At 44.6% G+C, this 24964-nt stretch overlaps 1 protein-coding gene across 9 annotated transcripts in view; it reads right to left on the reverse strand.

Annotated features, from left to right (window-relative positions):
- The window catches only part of CXADR (CXADR Ig-like cell adhesion molecule), an 85833-nt gene that overhangs the window by 43161 nt on the left and 17708 nt on the right, over positions 1-24964 (reverse strand). For 8 of the 9 annotated variants that reach the window (XM_055279315.2, XM_063640657.1, XM_055279318.2 and 5 more), the window contains exon 2: positions 3036-3202. In XM_055279315.2, coding sequence (XP_055135290.1) covers positions 3036-3202 — 167 coding nt within the window. Of the gene's footprint in view, positions 1-3035; positions 3203-11227; positions 11370-24964 lie in introns of those variants that run through there. The other variant, XM_055279316.2, reaches the window with a different exon arrangement.

Raw genomic sequence — 24964 nt, forward strand, 5'->3', positions numbered from 1 at the left:
ACCACCGCGCCTGCTAATTTTTGTATTTTTAGTAGAGACAGGGTTTCACCACATTGGCCTGGTTGGTCTCGAACTCCTCACCTTGTGATCCGCCTGCCTCAGCCTCCCAAAGTGCTGGGACTACAGGCATGAGCTACCGTGCCCAGCTAGATCTTTTATTTATATATGAACTGTGTGCATCTAGGTTGCACTCAATACCAGTTTGCTAAGTAAATAAAAGAAGTAGTCGAAGGGTCCACAGCTGACTTACTCTGTAAACACAAGCCATTACTTTATTTGCTCAATCTTCTTGACACACCCACTTGTCAAAGGCAACACTGACTACTCCACAAATCTGGCTACTCTATCTTCCTTTGATTAATTTCTTTTGATTAAAAGGCTTATCATAATTTGCCTGTGGAATCTAACTCTAAAGGTGGTAGACTTCAATCTCTTGTACTTCCAATAGCTCGTTATGCTTCACACACACCTTAGTAGTCTCTTAAGGGTGGCTTGAGAAATAAGATGCATTCCCGCTCTTGGTTATTTTATAAGCTAGTTTAGTGTCTTCCCAGAAAACAGTGTTATAAATATTAGTTAAGGAATGGGAAATTTACCATAAAATTTTACATGTCTTCACTGATTCCCCTTCACAACCCTGCAAGGACGATGGCATTGTCCACATTGACATTTAGGTGAGGAAAGAAGTGGCTCTCACTGATCAGCTTTTGCCAAGTCACACAACAAAGATGCAGACCAGATCCATTTAACTTGGCACAGTACATGATTATCATTTCAATATCATTTACAAGCTTACTGAATGCTTGTGAATACAGTATTTTGCTGAATTCTTATAATGACCCTGAGATGCTAGGTATAGCTGTTCCTACTTTACACATGAGGAAACAGGTTTATGAAACACGGGAGGCAGCACAGGACAGTGCAAAGGATAAGAGAGCAGCTGTGAGAGTCAGAGGGACCTGGGTTCAAATCCCAACTGCATTTGTTACTCTGGGCATGAAAATCTCTGGGCCTCTGTTTCCTCCTTGCCATATGTATAATAATTCTCACCTTACTATGTTGTTTTAAGGCTTAAGTATATACAATTAAAGTATATAAAACACTGCCCAAGCACGCTGTTCACAGTAACTGCTGACTAAAGAGATCACACAAGGAATAAGAATGCAAATTTCTCCAGCTCAGTCCTCCAATTCCTAGTTTTTAACCATTCTGTCTACTAGCTGAAATATATTAAAATAGGGGGTCAGTTAAAAAACATATGTAGCTTAAATTCCATGTATGCATCCTCTTCTGCATCAATCTCTTCCTAACTCTTCCTTCTTTTGGTCTGATGTGACTGTGTTTTAGGTTAGAAGCTAGGTTTTTAACCCAGACACAGTCACTCAGAGTCAAGTCCCAGTTTCACATTTATCTTACAACTCCTGTAGATGGCAAAGCCGTGCCTCTCACTCAGCATGGACGACTTGGAGTCTTCTTCCCATTAACAGACACACTAATGGCTCAGGGCACAGTGCTTCTTGGTCTCTACATGCACCTGGTCACAAGCTTCACTCAGCAGAAGCACTGAAGACCCACGCTGTCCATATGCATCCTAGGCTTCCCCTATCTTACACACAGGGTCAGAGTCCTGGGCTCTAAAGCGGGACAGGCACTGCACTGTCACAGGAACGGGGAACTGCAGGACCTCAGACAGGAGCCTGTACTCTAGGTGCCAGCACCTCCAGAGAGAGAGAAGGGAGAGAAGGGGGAGGTAAGAGTGACAGGGAACAGGGCAACGAGGCTGAGTAGATAAAATGAGTCAGGCCCGATTTATTTTGCTCAGGGAAACAGAAAGAAGTTCTGGTAACAGAATCAGGGCAGAGGTTACATCTTTGGAGGGGGTGGCTCTAGTCACTCACAACTTGGGAAAGCATCTTAATTATTTCCTTAACATAAACATCAAGGGCAAACTGACTAGATTTTCCAAAAATATTAATTACCTAACTGCACTGATTCAGCCATTAAATGGAAGCATGTTACTTGTAACTTTTAAATATCCCCTTCTTTTACATGAACAAATGACGTAAAAACAAAATTTCTCTTCCAAATATATATATTACTATACTTACTTAAATATTTGGACTTATTTTCCTCTCCCTGATCTAATATAATTTATTAACTTTTTAAAAAATTAAATGTGTCAGACAAAGACAATATGCAACATTCTAAATAAAGTATTCTGGAACCATTGAAAAGGTAAAACATGACATGTATTTGGAGATGAGATTATTAGGCATGTTTCCTCCTCTGTGCTATTTTTGGCTTTCCAAGTTTTCTACATCAGACTCTTATTACTTTGATTAGAAAAAATACTGAAACAATGTTTTAAGATTTTTTAAATTTAAGACTAAATATTTCATAGATTGTTTTTTGCTCTAAAGACTTCATTTTTATACTGGGAAGTTTTAAAAAAGTAAAAAAAATTAATTTAAAAAGACTTGATTTTGTTTTTTAAAAAATTCATTGGACAGGATATTTAACTTGAAAAAATAAGGAAAATAGACTGTAATACTATGTAGTTGTTACACCATAGCTAATGACACTTCTACTGCTGACAGAATCCTTGGGTAAAACTTAAAAATTTCAGTTCTGTCTAACGTTTAACAAAGCACAGTTATGTGCCATCTCCTAACACGACACACACTCCTGTCTCAACGTCATGCCTGCTCCATCTAGGCCTCTGCTATTCCCCGCCTCAAATCCAGATTGTCGGAACTTTCATAAGTTCCTCTTCTTCCCTGAAGTGTCTCTAAAACTCCAGTGATCTTTTCCTCTTCTGTAACCTTAGGTCACACTCATTATCTATTTCCCTCCATTACATGTGTCCTCAATTTCCACCAGAGCAATTGCCTTCCTCACCCAGGCCATAAAGCCTGAGAAGTTGGGGGGCTTCCTTCCTAGCTGCCTGCAGCCCATCCATGTGACTGGCAAGGTGATGGACACATCAAATAGTTGCACAGACAGCTGCTAAGTGAGCAAGGACATATCAAACTTACCACTTGATCCACCTTCTGATTATCAGCTGGTGATATCAGCCACTCGATGTCCAGCGGTCCCTGGTCTTCGGAACTAAGCGTAAATTTGCATGGCAGATAGGCAGTTTCCCCTTTGGCTTTTTCAATCATTTCTTCAGGAGTAGTGATACTCAAACTTCTGGCGAAATCTAGAAAAGAAGTGTACATGGGACTAAGCATTTGCTATTACGCTAACAGCCCACGCAGTGCCCTGCAGCCATTGAGAAGCAGCACATTGATGTGAGGGATACAGGACGGGGTTTGGGTCCCGAGGAATGGAGTCCAAACTCAGAGATGCCCAGTTTTTAATTTGTGCCTTTGTAAAAGTAGAATGACACAAGTAGTATCATCTTATCTGATACAATTCCCTTAAGGAAAGCTGTGAACTTCCTGACATTATGTAAGTTTCTACTGGTAGAGGGTTTCTATATGCAAGCAGATGTTTAAAACTGAATTTGGCTAGAATCTCTGAAATGTGAGTGATACAGTTTGGATTTGTGACCCCGCCCAAATCTCATGTTGAACTGTAATCCCCAGTGTTGGAAGAGAGGCCTGGTGGTAGGTGACTCGATCATGGGGGTGGATTTCCCCCTTGCTGATAGTGAGTGAGTTCTCAGGAGATCTGGTTGTTTAAAAGTGTGTAGCACCTCCCCCTTCTCTGCTCTGGCCACGTAAGACGTGCCTGCTTCCCCTTCGCCTTCTGCCATGATTGTAAGTTTCCTGAGGCCTCCCTAGCCATGCTTTCTGTACAGCCTGCAGAGCCAATTAAACCTCTTTTCTTTATAAATTACCCAGTTTTAGGTATTTCTCTATAGCGGTGTGAGAATGGACTAATATGGTCAGTCACGTCATACAAATTCAAGGCTACATTAATTCATGCTCACCACAAACACACAGGGAACTAAGTCACTGTCAGTAGGGTATATGCTGATCAACTGTGACACAGTTTCTGCCAAGGCTTCTTTAAATTTTTATTAGATTTAATTCTATAACCTTCTATTGAATGCTTAAAAATATTTCTTTTTTTTTTTTTTTTTTTTTGAGACAGAGTCTCGCTGTCGCCCAGGCTGGAGTGCAGTGGCGAAATCTCAGCTCACTGCAGGCTCCGCCCCGGGGGTTCCTGCCATTCTCCTGCCTCAGCCTCCCGAGTAGCTGGGACTACAGGCGCCCGCCACCTTGCCCAGCTAATTTTTTGTATTTTTAGTAGAGACGGGGTTTCACTGTGTTAGCCAGGATGGTCTCGATCTCCTGACCTCGTGATCCGCCCGCCTCGGCCTCCCAAAGTGCTGGGATTACAGGCATGAGCCACCGTGCCTGGCCGCTTAAAAATATTTCTAAGCAGTAAGTTTTGATGAGGATAATTCAAAAAAAAAGGGAACACTGTCAATTTACTTATCTTTTAAAAATATACAGCCAGGCATGGTGGCTCATGCCTGTAATCCCAGCACTTCGGGAGGCCAAGGTGGGTGGATCATCTGAAGTCAGGAGTTTGAGACCAGCCTGACCAACATGGTGAAACCCCATCTCTACTAAAAGTACAAAATTGGCTGGGCATGGTGGCACATGACTGTAATCCCAGCTACTTGGGAGGCTGAGGCAGAAGAACTGCTTGAACCTGGGAGGCAGAGGTTGCAGTGAGCCGACGTCGCGCCATTGCATTCCAGCCTGGGCAATAAGAGCAAAAACTCTGTCTCAAAAAAAAAAAAAAAATTACCAAATAGTTGACTCATTATTTCTGAGACACTTCTTACTGTTCATCCCTGTTTATTTCCCTTCTGAAAAAGCCAATAATCACATTTATTTTATTTTATAAAAGACATCTTAAAATTACATAACTTAATTTCACCAATATGGTGAAACCCCATCTCTACCAAAAATACAAAAATTAGCCTAGCTGGGTGTGGTGGTGTGCACCTGTAATCCCAGCTACTCAGGAGGCTGAGGCAGGAGGATCGCTTGAACTGGGGAGGTGGAGGCTGCAGTGAGCCAAGCTCGTGCCACTGCCCTCCAGCCTGGGTGACAAAGCAATACTCTGCCTCAAAAAGTTAAAAAATTAAATGCAAATTTAGTCTGTAAGTGAACAATCACATAAAACTTTTTTTCCTATTCACAGTATAAAAGTATGCATAGCACTAGTTTGTCACATCTATGGTTTACTTGTGATTACCCAACATTTTCTTAAGTATAAATTCAAACATCTAAAGTATGCATGACCGTTAAGTTTCACTACTTTCTGTTGAAGAGCAACTCTATCTGGACCTATGTCACCTGACTCTGACAACCTTCAGAGCTGGACGATGACCTGGAAGAGACCCTAAGCACTAAGATATGGTATGGTGCACAGGGCCTGCCTCTCTCTTCCTCTCCCTTTTCCCCTGCTCCCACCAAAAAAATAAACACATTAGAGCAAAATTAGGAGTAAATCAATCCAAAGTCCTAATTCTCCACGTGACTATCTTGATGTTTTTCAAATAAATTTTGATAGAACAAATCAAAATGAAGAGGAATTAGTCACTGCATGATTCTTTCCATTAGTCTTAAAATAAGCTTAATATATACAGACTATCAGTTCTAATAAAATTTTAATAAAGTCAAAGCCAACAGACTGAGAACTAAAGAAAATCCTGGTTACATTCAACACCATTTACATTTAGGCACCATCGTAAGCTTTCAATCACATGTAAATGCACTCCTGAAATAAATTTAAATTGGGATACCAATTATCTGCAACTGCTCCCTTAAACCTGAGGCCCGCCCAGCTTTGACCAACAGGATGTGCAGGAATGACCTGTGTAGTTCCGAGGTTAGGCCTCAAAAACCCTTGCTGCACCCACTCTTGCCTCCTTGGTCACTGGCCACTGTGTGAACAAACCACAGAGGGGGCAACGGAGGTGTCTGGCCAACCCTAGAACACTCAGCCCTAGTCCAGACCAGCTCTCTGCAGCCCCACTGTTGAGACCATAATTTTCCATCCCAGCCTAGTCTAACTAGCAACCCACAGGATCATGAATATATGACTTTTGTTTTAAGCCTCTAGAGTTTGAGTTGTTTTGTTATACAGCAAATATTGACTAGACATCATCCAAACCCACTGATCCAGCCCAAAAGTCCAACTACTCTGGCCTCCATTTCATGCCCATGTTTCTATTTAAAATGATATGATTTGGTATTTATGTACATAATCTCAAGTGTTTCTCCTAAATATTTAACCTAAATACACTCTATTATTTCTAATAAACTCAGTTCCATTCCTATCTCATTCATTAAGGCATTTCTACCTCTCCACCCTTCAATGATTTTTCTTTCTTTCTCTATGAATGCTGATTGTACTTTACTTTCTACCATTGGTATCACTTACTCGGCACTTAGCATATGTTGCCTTGGAATTTTTTTTCCTCTATAAATTTTATGGTGAAACTGACTTAGGTGGCATCCAGAGTTGTGTCACATCTTCTATTTTTTATTTTTTTAAGAGATGAGGTCTCACTATGTTACCCAGGCTGATCTCTAACTCCTGAGGCTCAAGTAATCCTCCGCCTTTGCCTCCCAAAGTACTGGGATTACAGGCTTGAGCCACTGTGCCTGGCCTGTCACATCTTCCTAGATGTTGAGAAACTTATCTTCTTCCCATGCTACCTTGTACTTTTGCGAACTTTTAAAACGCATGCCCTGATTTACTATTAAATCATTAGCTCTATTAGGGTAAAAGAAATTGCAAATTGCGGCTACCTCTATCTCCTGCTGTAGTTCTTTGCACATAATAGAAAAGAATTAATGAGTGAATTATAAATCTGAAATTTAGTTTGGTTATTAACACATCAAGCATCAAATAATATGAGTAATCTAAGTACACTTAAAAATAAAAATCTCATTCCAAAACGAATCAAGAAATAGTTCAAATATGGAGCTAAGAATATATAAGTGAGAATGAAAAATCGCTATCAATAACAATAAAAACTTCCTGGTTACTGTGTGTTTTTAGAGTTTTCATTTTGTAGAAATCAAATAAAAATGTTAAATAACTTCAATTAGACACGCACATTTGTAAAAGTTGAAATCCCCCAAATTCATGCTCTCAGTACTTACACTACACAAAGTGGAGTGTATTTATCAAAATAAAATACAACTTAGTTTTTACATTATCTTTCTTTCTTGTTTGATACATAAAAATTAATTAAAAAAAAACTGCCTTAAATAGTCATATATGTGTAACAAAATAATCTGAAAAGATATATGTCAAATTGTTAACAGCAATTACTTTTGAGAATTAGGATTTTAAGGAAGAAACTGTCCATTTCTGCTTTATTCTGAGATTTTTTAAAATGAGTATGCTGCTTATGATATTTTAAAATGATTTTTTAATGACTTTTAGATTTTTTTGTTTTTTGTTTTTCTTTCAAAAAATGGTTACAGCCTTGAATTCCTCTTCATTGCGTTGCACTAGAAATGAATGAAAATCTTGAGATCATATAAAACAGTTCCTGGGTTTCCTAGCAACACTGAAGGGCCTCTTTTCACAGAGGCATAGTTTTTCAAGTGCTGAAGTATGCAACAGACACAAATTATAAGACAAAAGACAGACACTTGGTCTCACGCAGCGGCCCTGGGCATCTTTCCTAATACTGCCCAGTTTTATTTATGCAGCAAGTAGATTAACAATTGAACTTGCAAACTACTTGCACGTTGAAACATGGTTTAAAAGGTAAATCGAATATCAAATCTTCTTACAATTTTATTCAAATTTATATTCAGGATGTGATAAAATATGCAGCACATTATTAAGCTGCAAGTATTTGCAGTCTAGTTAATAAGTGCACAGCACTAGATCATATTATATAAATAAACAGACGGAACCACATCCCATATTGGCAGTGACTGAAATAACATTTCCCAGTTTTCTGCTTGCTTTTCTTATCTCCAGTTCCTAAATCACTTGGATCTTTAGAGCTTCTCTTCTGCACAGTCTGACTTATATCTGAGCATCAAAGTGACATGAGTTCATCAAAGAGTATTTTTTTAGCCCTTGATGTCACCTCCTACTAAGGCTTCAGAAGATCTGGTTCCACTATAAGATTGGAAGAAAACTGGAGAGAATGGAAGAAGCTATTCTTCTAGAAGGGAGGTAATGTTATGAACTGATAACATGCGTTGGCTTCTTTCATTTGCTTTTTCAAATTTAAGCTGTTTGTTAACCTAGATGGTCTTCAGTGATCTTTTCCTTCTGGCAATCTTAAAATCATAAACATTAGAAAATGCTCATGAAATGTTATCATTAGTTTTTTAAAAAGAGAAGTAAACATGAGAATTTTTAATAATGTTTTGAGTGAGGAAAGCCTTAGAGAAAAGTAGAAGAGAAAAACACAAAAGCTATGGAAGAAGACAAAAATTTAACTATACTAAAAATCTTATTAGAAAATCACCATTTGGCAAAAACAGAGTAATAATTGTTTCAGGCAAAATATTGAAAATTGGTGCTGAAAGGTATGATGAGAAACAGCATTTGTTACATAATGTTAAAGTATCTTCCCACAAAACACTTTAATTACAGAGGAAAAAGTAGTAACTTTACAGTGAAGAAATCTGGTATACATCACCTTAATCAAACGATCAAATTTACCTTCACTAGAACAAATGGACATTATGTACCTCCTGATTAGAAAAGAACATAGTATTACTTCTGTAGTATTGCATACCAAGTCAAAAATGCATACTCTAGCCATGAAAAGACATGGAGTAAACTTAAATGCATACTACTGAGTGAAAAAAGCCACTGCATGATTACAACTATGTGACATTCTGGAAAAGGCAGAACTACAGAGAGTTAAAAAAAAAAAAAAAAATCAACGGATGCAGGGGAAAGAGGGAAGAGGAGAATAGGTGGAACACAGGATTTTTTTTTTTGAGACAGAGTCTCGCTCTGTCGCCCAGGCTGGACGATCTCGGCTCACTGCAAGCTCTGCCTCCCGGGTTCACGCCATTCTCCTGCCTCAGCCTCCCGGGTAGCTGGGACTACAGGTGCCCACCACCATGCCCGGCTAATTTTTTTTGTATTTTTAGTAGAGACGGGGTTTCACCGTGTTAGCCAGGATGGTCTCGATCTCCTGACCTCGTGATCCGTCTGCCTCAGCCTCCCAAAGTGCTGGGATTACAGGTGTGAGCCACTGCGCCTGGCCAGAACATAGGATTTTTAGGGCAAGGAAATGCTTCTGTGTAATACTATAATGGTGGCTGCACGTCATCCATTTGCCCAAACCCGTAGAATGTACAAAACCAAGAGTGAACCCTGATGTAAACTATGGACTCTGGGTAATGTTATGTCAATACGGGTTCATCAATCCTAACAAGGTACACTCTGGTGGGGGGCGTGTTGACAAGTGAGGGAGATGGTGGTGCGTGGGGGAAGGGGGTACAGGGGAACTCTGTACTTTCTGCTCAATTTTGCTGTAAATCTAAAACTGCTGTACAAAATAAAGTCTGTTTTTAAAAAAGATTAACAAGAGAGCACACAATCATATTTATAATTAAATATAAATTAGAATAATGTAACATATTTCAAATATAAAATTGATGGTGATTAAAAAAATTCAGTACGGCCAATCTTGGCAAAAGTGTTGGAAACTGTGGCAACACAGAAAGTAAATCAGTACAACCTACTGTCAACACAGTAGAAGACGTGTGAAATGTCAGTGTGCTAACCTACTTCTAGGAACTGCAGCTGAACTCTCATAACTGAACAGTTCATATGTACAAGGATATTACTCACTGATGCTCTCTGAAACAGAAAAACATCTGAAAACAACCTAAATATCCAACAACAGGCAGGAAAATCAGAGTAAGAAATTCAAGCTCATCTACCTCAGACAAAGAGCAAGCACAAACAGATCAGGTAGGACCAGTCCCCTCCAGCAAAAAGATGCTACTAAAATTTGGCTTCTGGGGAGTAACGCTGACTTTCACTCATATAAATAGAAGTATGACTAAATATTGCCACCTTCAGCTTTGGTTCCATTCACCCGACAGCAAATACAATCATCGAATCAAATTAGGTCTTTCAAAAGGAACATAGCATTAAACATATAATAATGTTTACTAATAAATATATTAATAGAATAAAAATACTTTTGGGGGACAGCGGTAGAGTAAATCATGTCCCCCCCAAAATTCATGTTGAATCCCTGACCTCCTATGTGACTGTATTAGAGGTACGGCTTTTAAGGAAGTGATTAAGATTAAATGAGGCCATAGCATAGAGCCCAGAACAGATGGAACTGACACCTGCTTAAGAGAAGGAAACACCGGAGCACTCTCCCTGCCACGTGAGGACAGAGGGAGAGGGCAGCTGTCTACCAGCCAGGAAGACGGCCCTCACCAGAAACCAAACTTGCTGGCACCTTAATCTTGGACTGCCCAGACTCCAGAGCTGTGAAAAACCAAGTTTCTATTGTTTAAGGCATCTACGGTATTTTGTATTGGTATTTTGTCTATGGCATTTTGTTATGGCAGCCTGAGCAGACTAATACAGACTGCATACGGAGCAATGAAGTTTCTCATCATAGATAGGGTATACTGTTCAACTGGACATGAAGTTAATGAATTCAGCAGAAATTCTCAAGAAGATTTAAACATACTGGGAATTTGCAAAATGATAGAAAAATGTACTTTTCAATCCATAGCCAATAAAGACATGAGGGAACCGCCTGGATGGTCCTTCTCAGGAGAAGAAAAAATTATGTACATTAATATACAGAAGTGCACAGGAATTTAAATTTATTGCTTATCTGTAAGTCAAGCATTATGCAAAGGGCTTTAATTATTTCATTTGATCCTTACAAAACCTGTGGAACAGGCATTACAGACAATGACATCAAAGAACTGCTTCTTATGCAAAATCCAAGTAAATGTTGAATAACACCAGTTACTTAATCCAGACTAATGTGGAAGGAGAAGAGGGAAGTGAAAGATTATAAAGGCACTGAAATAAGAAAAATGAGGATATGAGACAAGAAAATTCAAGAGCAGGAAGAAGTCTGTTTAGGTAATAGGGATATCCTTGTAGATCCCCTGAGAATCTAAAATAAGGAAAGCACAGACCAGCGACAGTTTCAAAGCTGGGCTGGAAGACTTCTAATAACACAAGAAAATATGGGGGTAATTTTATAATTCAACCCACATACTTGATTTGGAGGCAGGGGGACCAGTGGCAGCAAGCTGAGATGATGTTTGATCAAACTGTCTGTTTCCCCAGCAACGCTAAATTTCTCCTTTGAACTCCTTATCTCAGTGACGTGACCTACCACCAACACTTTTGGCAATCAATCCCTGCATAAGATCACAGATGCGAGAAATAGCTGCATCACCAATCATCTGCACAAACCTGGATAAAATGAAAGGCAGCAGGGTATCAACGTTCACTCATTCAACGCATACTATGTCCTATTAATTCTGCCTCTTTAATACATTCCAAATCCAACCATTTTTACCTATATCCAGGCCACTATTATCTTTCACATGGCCTGGATGTAGCCTGCTAATTGGCTTCCCTGCATCCACACTTTCTCATTCTAACTTGTTCTCCATACTTCACCCAGAGTGTTCTCTATATAATTGCTTTTATTTATCTATTTTTTTTAAACAGGGTCTCACTCTGTTGCCCAGGCTGAAGTACTGTGGCACAACCAAAGCTCACTGTGGCCTCAAACCCCTGGGCTCAAGGGATCCTCTCCTGCCTCAGCCTCCCAAGGAGCTGGGACTACAGGTGTGTGCCACCATGCCCACTAATTTTATTTTTATTTTTATTTTCCCAGTGGAGATGCAATCTCGTTATGTTGCCCAAGCTGGTCTCGAACTCCAGGGCTCAAGTAATCTCCCACCTCGGCCTCCCAAAATGCTGGAATTACAGGCATGAGTCACTGCATCCAGCCTATAACTCCTTTTGTAAAAAAGATGTCACTGACATGTCTGACAATCTCTGGTCGCTCCTCATTGATTCAGACACCTTAATTCTCCCTCAAGGTCCTTTATGACTAGAGGCCCTCTAGCACCTTTAGCTTCTTACCACTTCCCACTCCCACAGTATAGTACAGCCATCATCATCTCCATCATCATCTCGCCTCACTCAGCACGAGCACAGTGCAAGATACCTCCTCTTGCTGGGCGCGGTGGCTCACGCCTGTAATCCCAGCACTGTGGGAGGCCAAGGCGGTGGATGGATCACGAGGTCAGGAGATCGAGACCATCCTGGCTAACACGGTGAAACCCCGTCTCTACTAAAATACAAAAATTAGCCGGACGTGGTGGCACATGCCTATGGTCTCAGCTGCTCGGGAGGCTGAATCAGGAGAATTGCTTGAACCCGGCAGGTGGAGGATGCAATGAGCCGAGATCGTGCCACTGCACTCCAGCCTGGGCAACAGAGAGAGACTCCATCTTAAAAAAAAAAAAAAAAAAAAAAAAAAGATACCTCCTCTTCTGCTCCATCCCACCTTTTAGGCTTACTATGGTCTCAGTTCAGCCCCTTCCTCCAGAACTTATGTCCTCTAATTACTCCTTGGACTAGCACTAACAATGCTTTCATCACAGGCACTTTCTTCACTTTACTGAAACTGCGCTTTACTCTGTGTACTTCTCTCACCCTCTGCCTCCAGGGACTATTTCACATTTGACTTTGGTGGCAAAGCTCATGCTGTTCTTGATCATCACTGGTTTTCTTTAGCAGAGCAAAATTTTGGGCACTTGGCATTCAACAAACATTTGTTGAATGAAGGTTTTCTTTTTTCTATCACTGAGGAAACGAAACAAACGGAACACTTTGAAACATATTTTCTGTGTTTTTAACCTATCCCAGAAAGATACTAGATGTAAACCCTGATCAGTGATGGCACATGCACAGGGATTTTAAAGATCATGACTCACTGTAGAATTCAAGCAGGGACAGAGAGCAGCTATGAATTACGAGTTAGGCAACTGCATGACTGCATAATCTGTCTTGACATCTAAGCAGTCAACAAAGCACTTTGTTGTAACAATAAAACAGCAATCAGGCAAGTCTGGATGCCTGGAGGTAAGCAGATCACAATTTTGGGATCTCTGAGGGAAGTGGCGGGCAAAACAATGTTCACAGGCACAAGTACCTTTGTATAAGAGAAGGGAAATTGCACTAGGAATGAATGACGGTACATTTACAAATAGTGAAAAAAATTGACAACAAAATTAACCACAACAGTGAGACTGTTTTGGTCTAGGACCAATAATAAAAACAACAAATCAGAAGAGGCACTAAGGGGAAAAAAACAAATCAGTCTACATGTGTGGAACACTGTTGGTATATGCTTTTCCTTCTATGTGTAAAAGTCCCTCTTCTCTCTTGCTCCACCTTCTCCCCAGAGAGCACCTCTGGCCATTTATCAAAATACATTTTAGGTCGGGCATGGTGGCTCACGCCTGTAATCCCAGCACTTTGGGAGGCTGAGGCAGGCGGATCATTTGAGGTCAAGAATTTGAGACCAGCCTGGCCAACACGGTGAAACCCCATCTCTATTAAAAATACAAAAAATTAGCTGGGCATGGTGGTGGGCACCTGTAGTCCCAGTTACTTGGGAGGCTGAGGCAGGAGAATTGCTTGAACCGGGGAGGCAGAGGTTGCAGTGAGCTGAGATCACACCACTGCACTTCAGCCTAGGAGACAGAGTGAAACTCTGTCTCAAAAAGAAAAAAAAAATAAATAATGCACTTTACTTGTCAGCTCATCTCAGAAGTTCCCCGATCTCCACAGGCAGTGTTAATTGCTTCCTCCTGTTTTATACATTTCCTCTAGGTATTTACATGTCCCTATTCTGAAGCACATACTAACTTAACTGGAAGTGTCTGTGCTTCCTCTCTGGAGGGTGTGTCCCAAGACTTAACTCAGTCAGCCTTCTCCCAGCCTTGGACAAGGAGAAGCAGGGAGCTCAGAGTAGAGGGAAAGTGAAATGAAGGAGCTATCTGAAAGCAGAACGGTGATGGGAGAGAAGACCATAAGGCATGAGAAGGGAGCCCTGGGGTGACTGTGCATCCAGAGAAGCAAAGAAACTGAACAATGAAGCCTAGATGGGAGAAACAGCTCAGGGAATTGAGCGAGCCTGGTCACATACTGATGGAAGGAAAGACAGGATACTTATTTTTTGATGAGAAATGTTAGCAAATCTGAGAACAAACTAACACTGATGCTACTTTATGTATAGTTGTTGACATAAAAGAAGTATGTTAAGGAAAACTTTTATTGTGGATACTCTAAAATCCCAACTACGGATTCTTCATTCTATAGATGCAAAGAGTTGTTATCTTTCAGCTATCTCTAGGACGAAATAAAGGAAAAAAAATTACACACTGATACGTGATTCTTCTCAAAATATCTAGCGCCATTCCAAAGAAATTAACAAAAAAATGAAAGTTTTACAAATAAAAACAGGAGAATTTTTCTTCTTTTTGGAGACAGAGTCTGGCTCCGTCACCCAGGCTAGAGTGCAGTAACACAATCTCGGCTCACTGCAGCCTCCACCTCCTGGGCTCAAGCCATCCTCCCATCTCAGCCTCTCAAGTGGCTGGGACTACAAGTGCACGCCACCATGCCCCACTAATTTTTGTATTTTTTTGTAGAGATGGGGTCTCACCGCGTTATTCAGGCTGGTCTTGAACTCCCGAACTCAGGCGATCCACCTGCCTGGGGCTATCAAAGTGCTGGGAGTACAGGTGTAAGCCAACGTGCCCAGCCAATAAGAGGAATTTAAATTTATATTCCAAAGTCTTACATGCTTGTTCGGTTGCTTGGAAAGGGGATATGACCTTAATACCAAATGTTATGAAGAATTTATTTAATATTGAGCTTTGTGAATAATGTCAAAACACATCATTAGGGTTACTATTTTAAAGGGAGAACACATTCTGAATGTGAATTGCTGAATTCGAATCATAGAAATCAGAAGACTTACTATAAAAACACAATAATATGGCTCACCCCTGTAACCATCCCAGCACTTTGGGAGATGCTGAGGAGGAAAGATCACTTGAGTCCAGGAGTTCAAGACCAACCTGGGCAACATAGTGAGAATTCATACCTACAAAAAATAAAAAAATTAGCTAGGCATGGTAGATCTAAGCAGGGTAGATCATAGTGAGAGCTCATATTTACAAAAAATCAAAACATTAGCTAGGTGTGGTAGTGCACGCCTGTGGTCCCAGCTACTAGGAAGGCTGAATAGGAGAATCACTTGAGCCTGGGAAGCTGAGGCTGCAATGAGCCACGACTGCGCCTCTGCACTCCAGCCTGGGTGACAGGGCAAGACACTGTCTCAAAACATACACTCAATAATAGTCAAAAAATGATTCAGTACAACAACTTTAAGAAATAAGTTAGAGGCCAGGCGTGGTGGCTCATGCCTATAATCCCAGCACTTTGGGAGGCCAAGGCAAGCGGATCACCTGAAATCAAGAGTTTGAGACCAGCCTGGCCAGGATGGTGAAACCCCATCTCTACTAAAAACACAAAAATTAGCTTGGCGTGGTGGCATGTGCCTGTAATCCCAGCTACCCAGGAGGCTGAGGCAGGAGAATCACTGGAACCTGGGAGGCAGGGGCTGCAGTGAGCCGAGATCGCACCACTGCACTCCAGCCTGGAGACAGAGCAAGAGTCCTTCTCAAAAAAAAAAAAAAGAAAGAAAGAAAGAAAAGAAATAAGTTAGACAAACCAGGAACTAGTATGTTAAAAGATTTATAAGTAGATTTAGAGGTTCAAGAAAATGAAGAAGAGAGAGACTGGCTTCCTTCCTTCCTTCCTTCCTTCCTTCCTTCCTTTCTTTCTTTCTTCCTTTCTTTCTTTCCCTCTCTGGCGCAGGCTACAATCTACTCCGCTTGCTGCTGCCCGCGCCGCCGACTGCCTGGGACTGCCGGTGCGCGCCACCGCTGCCTGCCTTTTCTCCTTTGGATGCAGGCACGCGTTCGCCATCTTGGCCACGCTGGTCGCCAGCTCCTGACGCCGAGTGCTCTGCCCGCCTCGGCCTCCCGAGGTACTGGGACTACAGACGGAGTCTCGCTCACCCAGTGCTCGGTGTTGCCCGGGCTGGAGTGCGGTGGCGTGGTCTGGCCTAGCAGCAGCCTCTACCCCCTGGCCGCCTGCCTTGGCCTGCCAGGGTGCTGGGATTGCAGCCCCTGCCCGGCCGCCGCCCCATCTGGAAGGTGGGGAGCGCCTCTGCCCGGCCGCCCCGTCTGGGAGGTGAGGAGCGCCTCTGCCCGGCCACCCACCGTCTGGGAAGTGAGGAGCGCCTCTGCCCGGCCGCCCCGTCTGGGAAGTGAGGAGCGCCTCTGCCCGGCCACCCACCGTCTGGGAAGTGAGGAGCGCCTCTGCCCGGCCACCCACCGTCTGGGAAGTGAGGAGCGCCTCTGCCCGGCCACCCACCGTCTGGGAAGTGAGGAGCGCCTCTGCCCGGCCACCCACCGTCTGGGAAGTGAGGAGCGCCTCTGCCCGGCCACCCACCGTCTGGGAAGTGAGGAGCGCCTCTGCCCGGCCACCCACCGTCAGGGAAGTGAGGAGCGCCTCTGCCCGGCCGCCCCGTCTGGGAAGTGAGGAGCGCCTCTGCCCGGCCACCCATCGTCTGGGAAGTGAGGAGCACCTCTGCCCGGCCACCCATCGTCTGGGAAGTGAGGAGCACCTCTGCCCGGCCACCCTGTCTGGGAAGTGAGGAGCGCCTCTGCCCGGCCGCCCCGTCCGGGAAGAAGTGAGGAGCGCCTCTGCCCGGCCGCCCCGTCTGGGAAGAAGTGAGGAGCGCCTCTGCCCGGCCGCCCCGTCTGGGAAGTGAGGAGCACCTCTGCCCGGCCGCCCCGTCCGGGAAGAAATGAGGAGCGCCTCTGCCCGGGCGCCCCATCCGGGAAGAAGTGAGGAGCGCCTCTGCCCGGCCGCCCCATCCGGGAAGAAGTGAGGAGCACCTCTGCCCGGCCACCCACCGTCTGGGAAGTGAGGAGCGCCTCTGCCCGGCCGCCCCGTCTGGGAAGTGAGGAGTGCCTCTGCCCGGCCGCCCCGTCCGGGAAGAAGTGAGGAGCGCCTCTGCCCGGGCGCCCCGTCCGGGAAGAAGTGAGGAGCGCCTCTGCCCGGCCGCCCCATCTGGGAAGTGAGGAGCACCTCTGCCCGGCCACCCCGTCTGGGAAGTGAGGAGTGCCTCTGCCCGGCCGCCCCGTCTGAGAAGTGAGCAGCGCCTCTGCCCGACCACCCTGTCCGGGAAGAAGTGAGGAGCGCCTCTGCCCGGCCGCCCCATCCGGGAAGAAGTGAGGAGCGCCTCTGCCCGGCCGCCCCGTCCGGGAAGAAGTGAGGAGCGCCTCTGCCCGGCCGCCCCGTCCGGGAAGAAGTGAGGAGCGCCTCTGCCCGGCCGCCCCGTCTGGGAAGTGAGGAGCGCCTCTGCCCGGCCGCCCCGTCCGGGAAGAAATGAGGAGCGCCTCTGCTCGGCCGTCCCGTCGAGGAAGAAGTGAGGAGCGCCTCTGCCCGGCCGCCCCGTCCGGGAAGAAATGAGGAGCACCTCTGCCCGGCCACCCATCGTCTGGGAAGTGAGGAGCGCCTCTGCCCGGCCACCCACCGTCTGGGAAGTGAGGAGCGCCTCTGCCCGGCCGCCCCGTCTGGGAAGTGAGGAGCGCCTCTGCCCGGCCACCCATCGTCTGGGAAGTGAGGAGCGCCTCTGCCCGGCCACCCACCGTCTGGGAAGTGAGGAGCGCCTCTGCCCGGCCGCCCCGTCTGGGAAGTGAGGAGTGCCTCTGCCCAGGCGCCCCATCCAGGAAGAAGTGAGGAGCGCCTCTGCCCGGCCGCCCCATCCGGGAAGAAGTGAGGAGCGCCTCTGCCCGGCCACCCACCGTCTGGGAAGTGAGGAGCGCCTCTGCCCGGCCACCCACCGTCTGGGAAGTGAGGAGCGCCTCTGCCCGGCCACCCACCGTCTGGGAAGTGAGGAGCGCCTCTGCCCGGCCGCCCCGTCCGGGAGGAAGTGAGGAGCGCCTCTGCCCGGCCGCCCCGTCCGGGAAGAAGTGAGGAGCGCCTCTGCCCGGCCGCCCCGTCCGGGAAGAAGTGAGGAGCGCCTCTGCCCGGCCGCCCCATCTGGGAAGTGAGGAGCGCCTCTGCCCGGCCGCCCCGTCCGGGAAGAAATGAGGAGCGCCTCTGCCCGGGCGCCCCGTCCGGGAAGAAGTGAGGAGCGCCTCTGCCCGGCCGCCCCATCCGGGAAGAAGTGAGGAGCGCCTCTGCCCGGCCACCCATCGTCTGGGAAGTGAGGAGCGCCTCTGCCTGGCCACCCACCGTCTGGGAAGTGAGGAGCGCCTCTGCCCGGCCGCCCCGTCTGGGAAGAAGTGAGGAGCGCCTCTGCCCGGCGGCCCCGTCCGGGAAGAAGTGAGGAGCGCCTCTGCCCGGCCGCCCCGTCGGGAAGAAGTGAGGAGCGCCTCTGCCCGGCCGCCCCGTCTGGGAGGTGAGGAGCGCCTCTGCCCGGCCACCCATCGTCTGGGAGGTGAGGAGCGCCTCTGCCCGGCCACCCATCGTCTGGGAGGTGAGGAGCGCCTCTGCCCGGCCACCCATCGTCTGGAAAGTGAGGAGCGCCTCTGCCCGGCTGCCCCATCTGGGAAGTGAGGAGTGCCTCTGCCCGGCCACCCATCGTCTGGGAGGTGAGGAGCGCCTCTGCCCGGCCGCCCATCGTCTGGGAAGTGAGGAGCGCCTCTGCCCGACCACCCATCGTCTGGGAAGTGAGGAGCGCCTCTGCCGGGCCACCTATCGTCTGGGAAGAAGTGAGGAGCGTCTCTGCCTGGCCGCCCCGTCTGGGAAGCGAGGAGCCCCTCTGCCCGGCCGCCCCGTGTCTGGGTAGAAGTGAGGAGCTCCTCTGCCTGGCCGCTCCATCTGGGAGGTCTACCACGGAGGCCAGAAGCAATGTGGGGGCTGGACGTGGTGGCTCACGCCTGTGGTCCCGGCACTCTGGGGGGCGAGGCGGGTTGATCACTTTGGGCTAGGAGTTCGAGACCAGTCTGGCCAACTTGTCGAAACATGAAGAATACAACAGACAAACCAACCAACCAACTCAATGACAACAAAACAGGTCTACCCTGGAGTCATACTCTAATTTTTTCTATTTTCCTCCCTTTCTGATCTTTTATCCCACTTTCTTTTTCTTCCTCTTCCTTCTCCCTCTTCTTTGTCAAATAGAGGATTGAGTTATTATCACTGATCCATATAAAGTCCCTCTCTCATTTATTTTAACTCCCACCCCCATTTCTATTCCCCGACTTCCCATGTGCAACCTTCCTAATATGTTTGATAAGCATCTTTTTGTTTGTATGTATTTTTAGAAAATGTTTATTGTTTTTGTATGCAAAAAAAATTAATAAAAAAAAAATTCATCCTGAAAAAAAAAAAAAAAAAAAAAAATGAAGAAGAAGATTGATAAAGACAAGTGTAATTTTGTGCATTTAATTACAAATACTATAGATGTCTAGGTTAGCAAGTCACTGAGATATTCTAAACTCTATACAAAAAGGTGACCACCATGCTGTTTGCACCATTTCCTTTCCCCCTCTGCCCGAGCCTAACTCCAACCTTTGCCTTTCTTCTTCCCAGGAAGTTGCTTTGAGATTAGCAATATTTGAAAGTCATCTAAGTAGTGAGTATCCCAGTTTCTAGAAGGGAAAAACACTTTAAATATGTTAACACTAATTAACTCTACCAACTAAGCCTTTAAATACTGCTGAGGCCGGGTACCGTGGCTCACGCCTGTAATCCCACCACTTTGGGAGGCTGAGACAGGCAGATCACGAGGTCAGGACATCAAGACCAGCCTGGCCAACATGGCGAAACCCTGTCTCTACTAAAAATACAGAAACTAGCCGGGTGTGGTGGCAGGTGCCTATAGTCCTGGCTAGAGGCAGAAGAATCGCTTGAAACCTGGAGGCGGAGGTTGCAGTGAGCCAAGATCGTGCTACTGCACTCCAGCCTGGGTAATAGGGCGAGACTCCATCTCAAAAAAATAAAATAAAATACAATAAAATAAAATATATATATATATTGCTGAAAAAGAGAAGAAAATACAGGGAGGTAGAAATTATGCTCTTCATTGTCTAGGAGTTTTAGTTCTTTAATTCCCATGAGTGTTACTCAGTATAGACTTGTTAATAGGTACTCAGAGCTAAGGAAATTAATACAGCAAGATAAATTAATAACAATGAGAAATGGCATAAGTATACACACTTGCTCTTCTTTGTACTTTTCAAATATCAATTCCCAGCTCCCTATCCCCAATGAGAAATCAAAAAGCAGGCCCCCAGGAAATAAACTGGAATAGAAATGGGGAAACCATCACCTTAAAAATAAACAGCAACTAAACAGTTACTGAGTGCTTATGACAGACCAAGCACTTTTCAAAATGCCCTACACATATTAACTCTTTCCATTCTCACAACAACTCCAAGAAAAAGGTACTAACATTATCCATTCGTGTTTGCAATGAAGAAACAAACACACTGAGACACATCTGAGCTACTGAAGGAGCAAGATTCCAATCTCGGCCGACTGATTCTGGAGGCACACTCACTCTGTATGTAGCAGTCAATCCACGAACATCATACAACAGCAATAAAGATTTCATTTCTGAAGTCTCTATAAAATACAGTGGGTGCATTATTCGAAATCCTATTCCAACCACCATGGTAGAGAAATGTTTGGAATCTATACTCCTCTTCTATGCTACATTTCTAGTAGCATTTTAGGTAGCACATAGTTCAGGAGTTTGGGTGAAACTTTTTCTTTTTTGGAAAAACAGAAAAATAAATGTCAGACTAGGTTATCTGACTGTTGCCAAATTTATTACACAAAAAAGCTCTGTATCATTTTGGACAAGTTGCTTCCCTAGGGCTCAAATGTAAATTAGGGGTGTTGAACTAAATTATCTATTTCAGACCTAACTAAGTACGTTCTAATTCTAGCCCATCGATCAATCAACCAACAAGAAGCCTTCCCTGACAATCATTTCTTCCCCTCCCCTGTATCCACATCTCAAAGGCATTAGCAGTTCTCTGAGTCCAGCTCCCAACAAATGCAGACATTTCTTAAACAGCAGGAGTTCTAAAGTGAGATCTGGGTTCAGATTCAAATTTATCTTACTAAATGCTTGGCCACAGGCAATTTCTAGCCTCTCCATGACTAGATGTTTTCCTCTTTAAAATGAAGATTAAAAATAATAATAATGCCCACTTCATTGGAGAAATTAAATAACACATGTAAACCTCTTAGAACAGCTGCAGCACATCCTGGTGTTCACTCTTAAATAAATAGTAGCTAGTAGGCAATTACTGTCATCTGATTAGCCTGATACTTCTATTATGATACACAACCCTATGTCTTGTCATCTTTTATTTTTAAAAGGCATTTAGCAGTGCCTTCCACTAGGAAGAACTCACAATTTATTATGTAAAAAAAAGACACTGAAATGTATCCACTAGATCTGGCAATTAGAACATCATCGGTGTCCTAGGCCAAATCAGATTTAGTGAAGGTTATGGGGAGCTGCAACAGGATATTATCTGACCACAGTGCTTGAGAGACGTGAGCAAAGACAGAAATGACTACTAGTTTGAGAAATCTGTTCTCAATGAGGGGAGAAAATAGTGTATGATATGTGGTCAAGGAAAGGTTCTTTTTGAAATGAGAAACATTGAGTACATTTATAAGTCAAAAGGAAAAAGCAAATAGAATAGGAGACATTAAAAATCTTATAGCCAAACACCAGAGACTAAAAGATCAAGCCCTCAAAAAAGAATGAGACCTAGAAAACTGTGGATAAGGACCTGTTCGCCACACCTGTAATAGCAACACTTTGGGAGGTTGAGGCGGGAAGACTGCTTAGGCCCAGGAGTTTGAGACCAACCTGGGCAACACCGGAAGGCACCATCTCTAAAAAAAAATTTTTTTAAGTTAGTTGCACGTGGTGGTGCATGCCTGCAGTCCCAGCTACTACGGAGGCTGAGGTGGGAGCCTGGGAGGTCGAGGCTGCAGTGAGCTGTGACTGCATTACTGCATTCCAGCTTGGGTAACAGAGAAAGACCCTGTCCCCCACCACCAAATAAAAAAAAACAAAAACAAAAAACAAATATCGGGAATAAGACACCTTTTATTAGACCTTAGGCACCGTAGCTCAAGCCTGTAATCTCAACACTTTGGGAGACGAGGAGGGAGCATCACTTGCTCGACCAGCCTGGACAACACAGTGAGACCTTACCTCTAAAAAACCAAAAAGAGATTGAGGAAAGATGTAAGCATTGGCACACTTATCGTTAAGTTTACACATCAGAGTACAAGAAATTGCAAGAATTTGTACCTGATATCCTCTGTGACAAAGGGGGACTACAACATTAACTTAGAATACGAGAGGCTGGGCCGGGCGCGGTGGCTCACGCCTGTAATCCCAGCACTTTGGGAGGCCGAGGCGGGCAGATCACAAGGTCAGGAGATCGAGACCACGGTGAAACCCCGTCTCTACTAAAAATACAAAAAATTAGCCGGGCGTGGTGGCGGGCACCTGTAGTCCCAGCTACTCGGAGAGGCTGAGGCAGGAGAATGGCGTGAACCCGGGAGGCGGAGCTTGCAGTGAGCCGAGATCGCGCCACTGCACTCCAGCCTGGGTGACAGAGCGAGACTCCATCTCAAAAAAAAAAAAAAAAAAAAAAAAAAAAAAGAATACGAGAGGCTGAAAATTTTGTAGGTAGAGAATTTTAGAGACCGGTCCAAGTCTGAGACATCTGTGAAGAGGAATGGGGAAACAAATCAAAGTCAACAGGGCAGCAGAAAAAGTCCGACATGAGCTGAGAGTTGATAAAGCTGAGCAAAGATATACTGGGATTTGCCATATGATTTTCTCTAGTTTTACATATATTTGAAATTTTCCATAACAAAAAGAATAAGAAAAGAAAATTACAATGAGATGGCACTAACACATCCACCAGCATAGTCAAAATGAAAGAAGGCCATGATAAGGATGTAGAGCAACTAGAACTTTCTTAACTTTCTTTTCTTTTTTCTTTTTTTTTTTTTTTTTTGAGACAGAGTCTCGTTCCGTCACCCAGGCTGGAGTGCAATGGCACAATCTCAGCTCACTGCAACATCTGCCTCCCTGGTTCAAGCGATTCTCCCTGCCTCAGCCTCCTGAATAGCTGGGATTATAGGTGCCTGCCACCACGACCAACTAAGCTTTGTATTTTTAGTAAAGATGGGGTTTCGCCACGCTGGCCAGGCTGGTCTTGAACTCCTGACCTTGTGATCCACCCGCCTCGACCTCCCAAAGTGCTGGGATTACAGGCATGAGCCACCCCGCCTGACCGCAACCGGAACTTTCATACTCTTTGATCAAAGTGTCAACTGGTACAATTAGCTTTGGAAAACTAACTGGCAGTATCAACCACAGCGAAACTTATGTATAACCTACAGGACTCAGAAATTCCATTGATAGGGAGAAATTTATGTGCACATGCATGAAAACACATGTAGGATAATGTCACAGTAGTATTTTCTTTTTCTTTTTTTTTTGAGACTGAGTCTCGCTCTGTCGCCCAGGCTGCGGTGCAATGGCGAAATCTCGGCTCACCGCAACCTCCGCCTCCTGGGCTCAAGCGATTCTCTTGCCTCAGCCTCCCTAGTAGCTGGGATTACAGGCGTGTGCTACCACGCCCGGCTAATTTTTGTATTTTTAGTACAGATGGGGTTTCACCATGTTGGCCAGGTTGGTCTCAAACTCCTAACCTCAAGTGATAGGCCCACCTTGGCCTCCCAAAGTGCTGGGATTACAGGAGTGAGCCACCGTGCCCGGCCTTCACAGTAGTAATTTCATAATGGCAAAAAAGCTGGGAAAAAGGGTCCATCGGTAGAATAAATAAATCAATTGTGATACAGTCACATAATAGAATATCACACAGCAATGCAAATGAATAAAACAAAGCTACACGACATGAATAATCTTACAAACATGAGAAGTAAAATAAGACAAAAAACACAAACTGTAAAATTCTATTTATATAAAATGTTAACACTAATCTGCATTGTTAGAAATCAGAAAAGAGTGGAAAAAAGAGTGAAGGAGGCCGGGCCCAGTGGCTCACGACTGTAATCCCAGCACTTTGGGAGGCCGAGGCGGGTGATCACTTGAGGTCAAGAGTTGGAGACCAGCCTGGCCAGTATGGTGAAACCCTGTCTCTACTAAAAAATACAAAAAAAAAAAAAAAAAAAAAAATAGCCTGGCATGGTGGCATGCGCCTGTAGTCCCAGCTACTCAGGAGGCTGAGGGAGGAGAATCGCTTGAACCCAGGAGGTGTAGGTTGCAGTGAGCCGAGATCAACCCACTACACTCCAGCATGAGCAACAGAGCAAGACTCCATCTCAAATTAAAAAAAAAAAAAAAAAAAAAAAAGAAGAAAAAGAAACATAGTAAAGGAAGGGACTGGAGGGGGCATGACAGGGCTTCTGAGACGTGGGTTGGGTTCTACTTCTGGATCAGGTTGCTAGGTATGTAGGTGTGGCCACTGTGTGACAATGCTCTACCCTGTATGTTTATAAAAATTAATGCTCTAAACTGTGTGGTATTCTGTGCATGTCATAACTTCAATTAAAAGCTTTACTTAAAAATAAATTTTAGAATACCCGAAGGAATAAGCAACAAGAAAGCAAATTTAAATTGTCTTTGTGTTAAATACATTATGTTCTAATGCTTTATTAATGTACTTAAAATTAATTCAAAAAGGCAGCTGGGCACGGTGGCTCACACCTGTAATCCTAGCACTTTGCGAGACCAAGGTGGGTGGATCACTTGAGGTCAGGAGTTCGAGATGAGCCTGGCCAACATGGCAAAACTCTATCTCTATTAAAAATACAAAAATTAGCAGGG

Source organism: Symphalangus syndactylus, chromosome 5 (assembly GCF_028878055.3).
Source record: "Symphalangus syndactylus isolate Jambi chromosome 5, NHGRI_mSymSyn1-v2.1_pri, whole genome shotgun sequence".
Taxonomy (NCBI): Eukaryota; Metazoa; Chordata; class Mammalia; order Primates; family Hylobatidae; genus Symphalangus; species Symphalangus syndactylus.